This window comes from Equus quagga, chromosome 8 (assembly GCF_021613505.1).
Source record: "Equus quagga isolate Etosha38 chromosome 8, UCLA_HA_Equagga_1.0, whole genome shotgun sequence".
Classification (NCBI taxonomy): Eukaryota; Metazoa; Chordata; class Mammalia; order Perissodactyla; family Equidae; genus Equus; species Equus quagga.
This window is the reverse complement of record NC_060274.1, coordinates 88,699,309-88,711,460: the sequence shown is the minus strand read 5'-3', so window position 1 is coordinate 88,711,460 and position 12,152 is coordinate 88,699,309. Positions and strand designations below refer to the sequence as shown.

Below are 12,152 nucleotides of genomic sequence, written 5' to 3'. Positions count from 1 at the left end.
CTTTACAGGATCTTTCAGCTACAAATTATATAAAGAAATAAGCATAAGGAACCTTAGAAACCACAAAAAATAAAGACATACATGAGGATTAAAATTTAGGATTTGGCCTAAAAACACATGAGGCAAGGCTGAAATAAGATTTAAAATATACAACAGTTATTCCCTTTTAACGGCAAAAATTTAAGCCTCCTGTTGATTTCAGAAACTTGCTGAAAGTACTCAACCAATAACACAGATAACTCAACTAGGCTCATGAACTCCAAGACAAGCCTTGAAGCCCTCACCTCCTTGTCTCCACCAATTCTAAACCAGTATATTGTGAAGGTTGTCCACTCTAAAACAAGTCCTTACATTGAAAACCCCACCTTAAACTAGACCCTCCAAAACCTCATGAATATCCCACCTTTGCCCTCTTCCTTCTAAGACACCATTTGAAGGCTCTGTCAAGGAAATGAGCAATGACCACAGTAAGCAATAAAGTCAGCTTTGCCTGATAAATAGATCATTTTGGCGGTATTTTCGAGAGCTAAGAATTCGACACCCCCATAACAGTAGTTGTCCATTTATAGATTCAATCCGAAGAGAATGGCATCATAACAGACCTTCCAATAGAAGCCTTAAATGACAGACAGATCCCAACTACTCAGATTCATTCTAACATAAAACACCAAGATTCAGAACCTCATGATCTAGCCAAAAACTAGCAGAGCACCAGCTACTTTTCTGAACAAGCTGGAGGCCCCTCCTAGTGGCCAAGGGCTATCCAGCCCTTAAAGAAAACTCTTTTTCTTTTCAATTAACTATTCAAAACCAAGACCTTTTTTGTCCTCAGGGTGGTGGCACATCCACAATGCAAAACGGAGCAGTGCAGCAATTATGCCAAAATTCCAGACTAGTTTTGAAAACTACTCTGAGGGTTTTTTGGCCCACACTGTTTAGATAACCTGCCCACATTGATCTAATTCACTTGATAATTGCTCAATTCTCCAATTTATTGCCTAGATGTAGCCAAATTTCTCCCCATGGACAGGGAAGATATAACGACAGCCTATAACTAAAATGCGCCAAATTGCACATATTACCACAGTAAGGCGGAGGCCATGTGAGAAGTTTCAGGCATTGAAGGTCCCAAGTCCCCATGTCAGAGGAGCAGCGGAGTGTTTGGGAATATGTAACTTGGATTGCTGTGGCATCATGTGACCACAGAAATGATGAGATGTCCCACTGCTTCCTATTACAGGGAAATGCAATCTGAAGCCAGACGTCCTGGAACGGCGAGAGGTCGGACATGTCTCCCCCTGACTTCAGGGCAAGGTCAACTCTGAGGGTGGAGAATTATGGTCTCTTTTCAAAGCTCTGCCACAGCGAGTGGCCCTGATCATTGGTGAGTGCTTCCTGCCACTGCATCTCCCTGCTGCCATGAGTAGTGGGAATCTCTCAGGCTTAGAGAACACTTTTCAAACAAGACATCCCCAGGGAAGCCATCCACATTCCATACAAAGCAATTTATAATAAGTGCTACGGCGGCTGAGCATAAATCCATCTTCCTTTCTGAGCTCATCTACTGTGATGTGCACCTCTCTACTCCCTGCTGAATTGGTGAAGACTAAATGTGCAGGCGAAATAAAGTAGCAGAGCCGAGAGAGAGGCAAAGGGGAAAGAAAAGAAGATCAAAGTCAGCACTCATTTGTTCATGACTTCAGCAGCTATTATGAATGCCCATTATGTACTAAGCACTGAAGATACAAAGTCACCTTTTTACCCTCACAGAGCTAATTAAAATCATCACAGAACATCTAATTACAAATCATTTAAAATGTTTGGGAAATAAAGTATGGGTTGCTCTGAAGGATTTAGCCACAGGATCTGATCTGGTTTGGGAGTCGGAACAAGCTTCCCTAAAGAAGGAATGTTTGGGCTTCCAAGCACAGGATGAGGGGGTATTAACTAAATCTAGGGGATGATACAGAAGAGAAGAAAGAAAAGCAGCCTAGGTAAAAGCCCTAAGATAGTAGACCAGTGTTCCTCAAACTTATGTGGCAGATGAATCCTCTAGAGATCTTGTTAAACTCCAGATTCCAATACAGTAGACCTGGGGTAGAGCCCAAAGATTCTGCATTTCTACCAAGTTCTCAAGTGAGGCCAATGCTACTGGTTGGGTCCATGCTTTGTGTAGCAAGGATCCAGAGGATCTGCCCAGAGGCCAGAGCAGAGAGAACAGGAAGAGCTGAGGATGAGGCCAGAGAGCTTGGCAGAGGCTGGACAACACCAGGCTGTGGAGATCCTAGTAAGGAATTCAGTCTAAGAGGAATGGGAAACATGAAGATCCCCATTTTCTTTGTTCTCTCCAAATAACCTTCCTAGGCGTTTCATTTTCCCTGGGAGACAGCACTTTGCCATATCTAAAGTGTAAGTGAGAGCAAAGGTGTTTATGGACTTCAGGGCTTCTAAGAGCCAATAAACTACAGTTCCTTCATCACAGACAGCCCATTAACAACCGATGTTTATTACTAAAACTCCTCTGAACTTAATATGCCTTTGTCAGCAAAAGTAATTGATCTTGGCCAGTTAATTTGGCTGGTTTGGCAGACTGAGGACGTGCCACTTTTAAGAGTGTCCTACAGTTCTATGGGCTTTACTGCCTTCCCTAAGCAATTTCCAAGAACGCTGAGCCCATAGGATTCTTAAAATAGTTTAGTAGAAAAGAACACCAACATCTCTCATTGGTACCCTGGTCTTTAGTCTTACAAGCCTGAAGACATAGGGTTTCACAGAAATCTCTGTGCCAACTGCCACCATCCTGCTCCCTGAAAATCTGACGGAACAAAGGCGTATCGAACTGTGCGCTCTTCAGTTAGGCAGGTAATAAAAACTCAAGCTTAAACAAAAGAGAAGCAGATGTGTGCTTTAACCAGTGCTTGGTATGCTTGATAAACTATTCTTTGCTTCTGTCTTAGGAAAGAATCATCTTCTTTCCATTTTAAAATGAAGATAGGACTTACACTGAACACTTGCCATAAGGAATGCTCACTAATGTGACTCAGACAACTCGATGCAACAGCTAACGGAACTCAAGTTTTTGTCCCCCTGATTTGTATTGGGGCTCTGGAGAAGTAATTCTCTTGGCTCTCTTATTCCTATAATGAATAAATGGAGATGATAGGGTTTAACAAGTGATAGTAAAACACTGCATTTTATGCATGAGTCACGATGATATTCATAACTAAAAATGTTAGACACTCTGCTTCTGGAATGGGTAAGAGCGAGAGGTTGTGAAATCCTCTCCAGATATCTTCAAACATTTAGCATGTTCTCAACTGTCTGGAATGCCATATATACTGTCCCGACCTAAGTCAAGGATGTAAAATCATGTGTAAGGCATTTGTTTCATTATCTAAGGAATCCATCTCAATAAGATGAAGCATCTTTCTGGTGGTCTGCCTCTGTCACTACATCACAAAAACACGGGTAGACAGATTTTCACAAATTGGGAGAGTGTAACTAAGAGAGCTGGATGTAAAATACAAGCCACATGGCATATACGATATTTACTCGAGAGTGGGGGACACCTCAGAGAGTTGGCAATTCATCCACCAGAGATGGATAATATACACGAAGGATGCTTTACACATGCATGACTACAGCCTGTGCTCCAAGGCAAACAGTAATCTAAGGAGAATGGGATATCTATCTAACAATAGCTATTCTCCTAGGCAAGAAGTGGCTGGCTGGCTTCAAAGGGCAGAATTGTCAGAGTTTGGAAGAGAAGATGTTACTGGGTTTTAGTGTACTGCATCACAAGACAACGATATGAAAGAAGGAGAAGAATACTAACATCACTGAGTGCCCACAGTGCTGAGCACTGAAGTTAGAAAGATGAGCATGAGAAGACATAGCTCCTTCCCTCATGGAGGACATGGTCTAACACAGAGAGCGTGAAAATAAACCAGTAACCGTGCTACAACGGGGCAACTTGGATGTGTGTGTGTGTGTTTGTGTGTGTGTTGCATTGTGTGCATGTGAGGGAAGAAGGGAGGGAAAGATGGCAGGTAAGCAAGCCAGTGAGAGCCATGAGCCTCAGGGAGACTAATGAGGAGACAGTTGCTGCTTCTGCCTGGGGGAGCAGAGTGGTCAGAGAACTGCAGTGGGGTAGTGATAACTGACTTTGAAGGTCAAGCACTCACCAGGTGAAGAAGGAAAAGAAAGGAATTTCTGAAAGGGGCAGCAGCATGAGCAAAGGACTGGAAGCATAAGAGTAATGGGTATAGGAAAAAGCTAGTGGTCCAGTGCTCCAAAGATGTGTGTATGCATATATATACAAGCATGTATACCTACGTATATACATACATACTCACAGATATAAAAATATCCATGTATATGTTTGTGTGCATATATACATACCCATATACATACACATATGTGTTGTAGCTGACACTGTTGCTGCTAACCCACATCCTCTCATTCTTACCACCTGAGGGCACACGCCAGCCTTTCAACTGCCAGCACCTGTTTCTTCCTCTTGCTGCTACAGACCACTCTGCCACCTGAGCGGCAAGCTCAAAATGGTTCCCAATCACCACCCCTGGGAGCAGAAGGGAGTTGGTGTAAATATCTCTCTCTCTGTCACCCCTCGGGCGGGAAATTCTCCGGCATGAATCCTAAGATTCCAGAGTTTGCCTGGCAGGAGTGAGCTCTGTTCAGGCATAATGATACTCCCTCGGTGACATACCCTCAACTGGCTGCCTCCCCCTGCTCGTCTCATCTCCACCCTCTCGGCCAGAGTCTTCTCTGTCTCCCACATAAACTACTTACATGCAAATAGTTGTCTCAGGGTCTGTTTCTGGGGGAATCCAAACTTAGACATGTAAATGCGTGTGTTTATATTTGTAGGCATGTTTATACAGATTTGTCTATCTGTGTGTGGATACATACACTCATAGGTATAGACATACATGCATACAAATGTGTATGCACACAAATACCACATACGTGTGTTTCTCTCTCTATATATGTAGTCTTGTTTTCCTTTTTACCAAAGCAGAGCAGGTGATTAAACAGTCTTCTTTTTTTACAGAGGACCCTGCAGCCTATAGAGCCCCTCCCTGTAACCTCCTCAGCAGAGCGTGTGGCCTCACCCTGGTCCTGCCCAAAGCCCTTGTCCAGCTTTGCCCTCTCACTCAGCAAGACGGCGCCTCTCTCCTCCCGCACCTTCCAGGCCAAGCCTCCAAGCCCGCTGCCGGGCAGTCCCATCCAACTGCAGGCCTTGCAGTGCCAGGGCCAGGCCGTCGGTTTGCAGTGTTACCCTCTAAAGCAACCATCTGCAGTCACCACTCTCCAAACAAGGCCACTTGCTGCCACGACCTTATCTTTTTCGTTTTTTAGTGTACTATATCAAAAGATAGCAAAATGAAAGAATATTAAAAGCCAGATTATTTTCATAATGTGCTGCAAAAAAAAACCCCTTACATCAAATTTTTGTATTCGCGTAAAGAAAAACTGCTCTTATGACCCTTCCCATATCCAAGCCTACTCACAAAGGTCCTAGCCCCAAGCAGGAGCTCCATCCTCTCTTCTATTTATCCTATTAACTTAAACACTGACATCAGGAACATACAAAGCCATGAGCTGTCCCTTGCGTGGTGAGGGTGGCAGCATGGAGAACTAGAAAGAGTAGGATTAGGAACATAGGAATGTTGGAAATTAGAATACAGGGATTTAGAAGATGATATAGAATATAGGTCTTGAGAGAAGTCATTGAGCAGGAAAGTTTGGGCAAGTAACAACATCCTTGGATTTTTATTTCTTCAACGGAAAATGAAAGCAGGACTTCCAGGGGCCTGAACTTGGCCCTCAGGTAAGTTTCATTCAGCATGTATTGTGCATAAAAACACATGAAATCTGAATGCCTACTGTGCATTGGAGCATGTGACCCCTGTACATACAGCCTCTAAACTCATTTCCAGTTCCCAACATTGGGTGGCTTTGTAAGATTGTCATTGGCGAGACTGCAGGAACCTTGATCCTCCTTGCTGCCTTCTAAACTCCCCCCGCAAGAAGGCTCAGCTGCCCAACTTTGGCACACCTTTATGGGAAAGACAGTTCACTCAGGTGCAGATGTAAAATTTCCTAGTGAAATGTGCCTTGTTTCCTCAATCTACTGAAAAGAATGATACTAATAAAAAAAAATCAGAAAACTTTACAGCTACCAATACGGAAGAAATAAAATTGAGAAACGGGCAGTATTTAATGGCAAATAGAAATTATTTGCATAAAAAATAACATACAGCTATTTAACCATAATTATCAAGAGAAGAAAAACATGAAAGTTGAGTCTAAATATGCAAATTCATGTTCATGTTCACTGGTAAATTGCTTTTGCGTTTTTATATAGTATTATTATAATATGATATGTATTATACACCTCATATTACGTATGATACATGTATATGTATCTCCTCTCTCTCCTTCCCTCTTGCTCTCCTACCTTTTCTTCCTTTCCTCCTTCTCTCCCATACAAAAGCCATCACCATTACTCTAATCTGGACTCTCTAGGGTGTGTGTGCATGTGTGTGCCGTAGGAAGGGGGAAAGAGATTAGAAAAGACGGAGAGAAATGACAAGTGCTATGATTTATGAGAATCCACATATGATTCTGCTTTGGTGAAATTAGGATGCTGGAGTTCCCCACATATTTTTTTTTAATATTCCAAGATACATACTGTATGTTCTTGATTACAAAAGATTAAAAGTTTAAAAAATATATGGCTGTACTAACTCCCCACTATAAATAACTTGGAGCAGCTGGTTAAGACTACATTCCGTATCATCACCAATACCACCATCACCACCAATGATTTTAGTCCAAATTTAAAATACATTAATAAAAAAGATCCCTTTAAAATTATCACACACAAAAATTCCATTTTTTATTCCTAAGCACTCTGAAGATATCCTTAGTATATGAATTACAAGTTAACAATGCTTAGAAAGGCAAGTCTATGGCTTTGTCTCACTAATCTCTTATCTGCCCTGAATCCACAGTTTAGGGGCTATTTCCCCCTGTCCATTCCCCCCAGTGTAACTGATCAACCCTCAGATCAGTTTCTCTCACCCAACGGAATACGCTGAGGGCAAGCCGCACTTATCCCCACCTGCTTCCCATTTCACTGCACTAAAGAACTTAACAGCTGCCTCAGCAAGATGCTTCTCTGCTCCCAAAGAACAGAGAATCTATGTCTTCCCAAGGAAGAAGGCAGGTGGAGGAAAATCCGCCTCTCTCCCTCCATCTTTAGACCAACGGTTTTCAATCAGGAGTGATCTTATGCTCCATGGGACATGTAGCAATGTCTGCAGACATTTTCGGTTGTCACAACCAAGGGGGTAAGTGCACCTGGAATCTAATGGGTAGAGGCCAGGGATGCTGCTAAACAACCTACAATGCACGGGACAGCCCCCACTACACAGCACTACCCAGCCCAGAATGTTAACAGCGCCAAGGTTGAGAAACCTTCCTTAGAGGGATGAGTTTTCCCCTAGGTTCCACATCAGGAGAGAGAGGAGGAGAGCCTGTAAGGAGAGCCAGGGCTGCTCTTGGTGAGTCTCAGTCGCAATTCACCAGAAGGAACGAACGCCCTTGGAACATCCAAGGCAGTACTTACAACACAGGAACACTTGGTACATTTGTTTCCTTCTGGCTGAAATTCCGCCCCTTCTCGGTACTGCACACCCTCAAACACACAGCCTGGAAAGCAAAGAAGAGTTTAGAATTAGGGCAGCAGCCTTCATTCAGCTTGACACTATCCTTCTACCACCGCCTATCCATCTCCCACCTCCACCTCCACTAGCAGCAGAGTGTCCTCTTTAAACAGAGGACAAGATCACTTCAAACTAAAAAAAAGAAAAAAAATGAGTACAAAAGACTGGCATGGGCCCAGAAACTTGAAGATACTAGAAAGCGACTAACATGTTAGAAGCCAGGTCAGCCCAAGAGGGAGGAGCGCAGAGTCTGAGGAGCTCACCATGATCACCCTGACCACAGCCAGGGGAACCATGCCCCAGAAGGAACAGAAGAAGCAAAGAGAAGGCCAAACAAGAAAAGACAACGATGAGCTAAACAGCAAATGATACGAATTGCTGCCACCGGTGAGTATCCAAAAATTGCCCCACCTCTACCAGGCCCTTCGTACCCCGTTCTCACTCCATCTTCACAGTGAGCTTACAAAGTGGGAACTCATCACTGCTCCCACAGATGAGGAAAACGTCACTCAGAGAGAGGAAGTAACTCACCCAGCTGGCAGGTGGCAGAGGTGGGATTCAAACTCAGCTCTGACTCACCTGTAGCACCATGCAGAGGGCCAGGCACGAAGGCCAGAAGGGGCAGAGGCAGGGCACAAGATGCCACACAGGGTTTTCAGCCCCACCCTGTATGCCATTAAAAGGGCTGTGACTCCTGCGAAATTTGGCTAAAAATAGGACCAAAAGCCCAAGAGGTGTCTCCTGTTCAGAAAGATGCTCAGGACACTGCTGTATTCGTAAGAGATCTCACAAACGACTTGAAGCACAAGCTAGCCAGTAACCCCATGTCACCCAGGCCATGGCGGGACCATCAGCTAATGGCAAAGCCACTCTCCTCAAGGCTGTCCTTACAAGGTGCTTTGCCAGAATAACTGAGGTCACTTTCCATATAGCAGACAGTGCTGGAAGCAGTGCTATCAAAGGGCAAAACTCAGCAAAGAGGCCTCTTCTGAAAGACTGTCACACCCCTGAGAGTAAGGAAGTGTTCAATGCCAGCCAACTGAAGTCATCAACAGAACACACCAAACTCGAAGCAGTTGGTTTTTGACAAGGGGAAACAAGTATTACCCGTAACCACCTGATCTGGCCACTGGACCTATTCATTTTAAAGCTGAACACAGAGCCCTCTGTTCAGCTGAAAGACATGCAGACAAATGCTACTGAGTCTGAATTTGAATAGCCAAGTGAAACTGTGGATTTAAAGTCTTTCTGATACCCACACCCAGAGCTAGCAATCAACCACCTCCTTGCTGTTCCTATTGATGTGGGAAGTTTTGGAAGCTTGGGTCTCTCCCAGTGGCTGTATCTCAGCAGTGTTAATACTGGCAGGTGCCCAGTTGTCTCTTTTCAAAGGACACTTCCAACAAAGGGTCTTTAATTCTTTCATACATTTATGCACCACTGGTTCTGTCATACAGATTGTCAGACAGATTAACCACAACACTCTACATTTGACAACTTAAACAAGGAACTTTTAAATGAAAATTCTATGCAAACTATTCCCATCACAAGCCACCACCCTTGAGAAAAGTCAGACAAAAAGGAAGGAGCAGACAACCAAGAATGCCCTGAAATCTGTTTTAGGAAGAAACTGACCACAGACCATACATGTTTGTCATTATGCAGAATACCATTCCATGATCAATGACAGATGCCAGTCCTTCTGAATGACCGAAGGAGAACACCCCAAGATTTCCTTTGACTGTCCCTATCTAGACTTGGTTAAGGACTCCCTCCCAAGACAAAGGATAATCCATTCTGGATGTGGCCTCTTCTGAGTCTCCTGATTTGCATTCCAAACGTTGGCCTCTGAAATTAAGGAGAGGGAGCAAAGTTGATTCTTGGCCCCATAACGGAAATTATCATGGTGTGTGGCGAGGCAGAGGAGGTTTGGGACCAGGACCTCACCTTTGGCCCTTACTCACTCATGGGCCTCGGGCAAGTACTTTTTCTCAATGGATCTAATTTCTTCCTGTGTGGACTGCAGACAGTACCTTGTCCCTCACTGGATGGTCATGAGGACTTAGCATTGCCGTATGTGCGATCATGGAGCTCAGCCTTTCCTTCCTGGGAACTCAACAAAAAACAAACTGAAAGATGCAGTTGCTCAAATATGATAACTCCAATTGCTGGAATAAATTCACTCTGCCATTTGTATACCCACACTTTCAAAGGCAGCCTCAAAATAGGACCATCTCTTAAGTGAGGAGGAATGTTATATATGCTGTGTTGATTCTGCATCAATAAAGCAACAGTCTACTCAACACAACTGAACTCATATTTAAGAGCTACAATAATTTTTAAATCTACGTGGCATATAAGATTTAGTCTGTTATCAATCTCAAGCTTGGCTGTGAGTAGGAATTATCTGGGACGCCTGGGCCCCATCCTCAGAGATTCTGATGGCATTGGTCTGGGATGCAGCCTGGGCATCAGTATTTATTTTTTAAAGTTTCCCAGGTGATTTTAATGTGCACCCTAGAGAACTACCGATCTAACTTATAAAGAATCTTCAGGCATTTAAGAGTATGGTTACATGATACAAGGCATTTAATGCATTCAGAGGGAAAAAATACTTCAGCAAACTTTGTTTGATAGACACAAAATAATTGGATTATGGAAAGAATTACTCTACTTTCAACCAGTTTTTGGCCTTTGCATAAGTGCATCCAATAATACAAGATTCACAGAAATCCCAGTGTGAAAGAAAGTTTGGCTCAATACAGACTGTCCAGGGGACTCAGGAAGATTAGAAGGAGTGGACAGCCACTGTCCGTATTGTCATTCAAAGAGGAGGAAAGACTCGACTCTGGACAGGACTCAGGTCTGGGCACACTGCAGACTGTATGAAGGGCAATGGCAGGCGCCTGGGAACAGAGGAGGGCCCACCCCTGCGGAGCGTCCGGCCGTGATGCCTTAGCCATTTCTCAGGAAGGTTCGCGGAACAGAAGGCCCTTTAGAGATTAACCTCAAAAGCGAAGAGAAGTAGTTGGAAGTATCGCCTCCAGTGGGGAAAAGCACTCAAAGTAAAACCCAAAACACAGAACATCTGTCTAAGAGTATGGGTCATAGGCTGAAGAGATCAGAAAAAATCTCTCACCTCAAGATCGCTGAGCTTGTGCCTCAGGGCAAGAAGAGATGCAGGAGGCCTTTGTAATCCTGCTCAGAAAAGTAAGAGGAAGCACTCCAGCCACTGGAAAGGAAAGACCTCTTTGCTGTCAGTAAGGCAGTGGGGCCCGCTAAAAAGACAGTGGGTCCAACATGTTGCCCCACACCGAAAACTGAGAACAGCAAAACCCTGAGTTAAATTCACTTAGGGACACAGCTCTCAATTTTCAGAAAACATCTGGTCACCTCATCACCAAGGCGAGCTCTGGCCAAGGTCTTGCAATATGAAGCAGTAAAAAGACATTTCTGGAAGCAAGGGAAAGCCACAGCCTTTCCTTCCAAAATAAGCATTACCTGTGGCCCTGTGGAGCGAAAGCAGGCCTTCCAAGCCTGGAGCCTCCACATGCCAAGACCTACAGCATGTGGCCTTCATCCTGGGCACACCAGAGAGTCCAGCTGGACATTTCTATGCAAAAGAGTTTGCTCTCTAAACCCATTAGGTACACAGATGTAAAGTGAGAAAAATTCCAGGCAAGAGCGGGGAGAATCACGCATTCTTGAGAGAACTTAGAGAGGTTTCAACAGTACTGTGCTGTCCCAGGGAGACTGACAGCCTCCCCCTTCCTGAGAACATTACCTGGACAGGTCGGGCAGCAGGTCCCCAGGTGTCTGGCAGGGCTCTTACAATGAACGACACATCGCACCTCCGACTCTGTGACAACGCCTTCCTGAAAAACACAAGGCGACAAGCAGGGTCAGTCCAGAATTCCCACTGAGGAGCTATTCCCCTTGGGGAAGTAACCCGGGCGTAGGAGAGGAGGCCAAACCCCAAAAGCACAAAGTGGGGGTGGCTGTCAAGTCCAGAGGTACATGGCGAAAATGAGATCAGGCCTCCCCCCCTCACCATCTCAGAGTGCAAATCTCGTCACACATTCTTTTCTCTGTCCTCGCTCTTTCTCTTCGGCCCTAATTTCTTTCTTTTATTTTTTTTAAAGACTTGCCTCCTCCTCCTCCTCCTCCCCCTCCTCCCCCTCCTCTCCCTCCTCCCCCTCCTCCTCCTCCTTCTCCTCTTCTTCTTCTCCCCAAAGGCTCCAAGTACATAGTTGTATATTCTATTTGTAAGTCCTTCTAGTTGTGCGATGTGGAACGCCGCCACAGCACGGCTTGAAGAGCAGTGCTAGGTCCGCACCCAGGATCCAAACCCAGGAAACCCGGGGCAAAACCCTGGGCCGCTGCAAGAAGAGCATGTGA

General features: G+C 44.6%; 1 protein-coding gene across 3 annotated transcripts in view; it reads right to left on the bottom strand.

Annotated features, from left to right (window-relative positions):
* BMPER (BMP binding endothelial regulator) overlaps window positions 1-12,152 on the bottom strand; it is a 233,886-nt gene that overhangs the window by 158,547 nt on the left and 63,187 nt on the right. For all 3 annotated transcript variants that reach the window (XM_046669043.1, XM_046669041.1, XM_046669042.1), the window contains 2 exons: window positions 11,539-11,629; window positions 7,658-7,740 (listed from right to left, as the gene is read on the bottom strand). In XM_046669043.1, coding sequence (XP_046524999.1) covers window positions 7,658-7,740; window positions 11,539-11,629 — 174 coding nt within the window. The remainder of the gene's footprint in view (window positions 1-7,657; window positions 7,741-11,538; window positions 11,630-12,152) is intronic.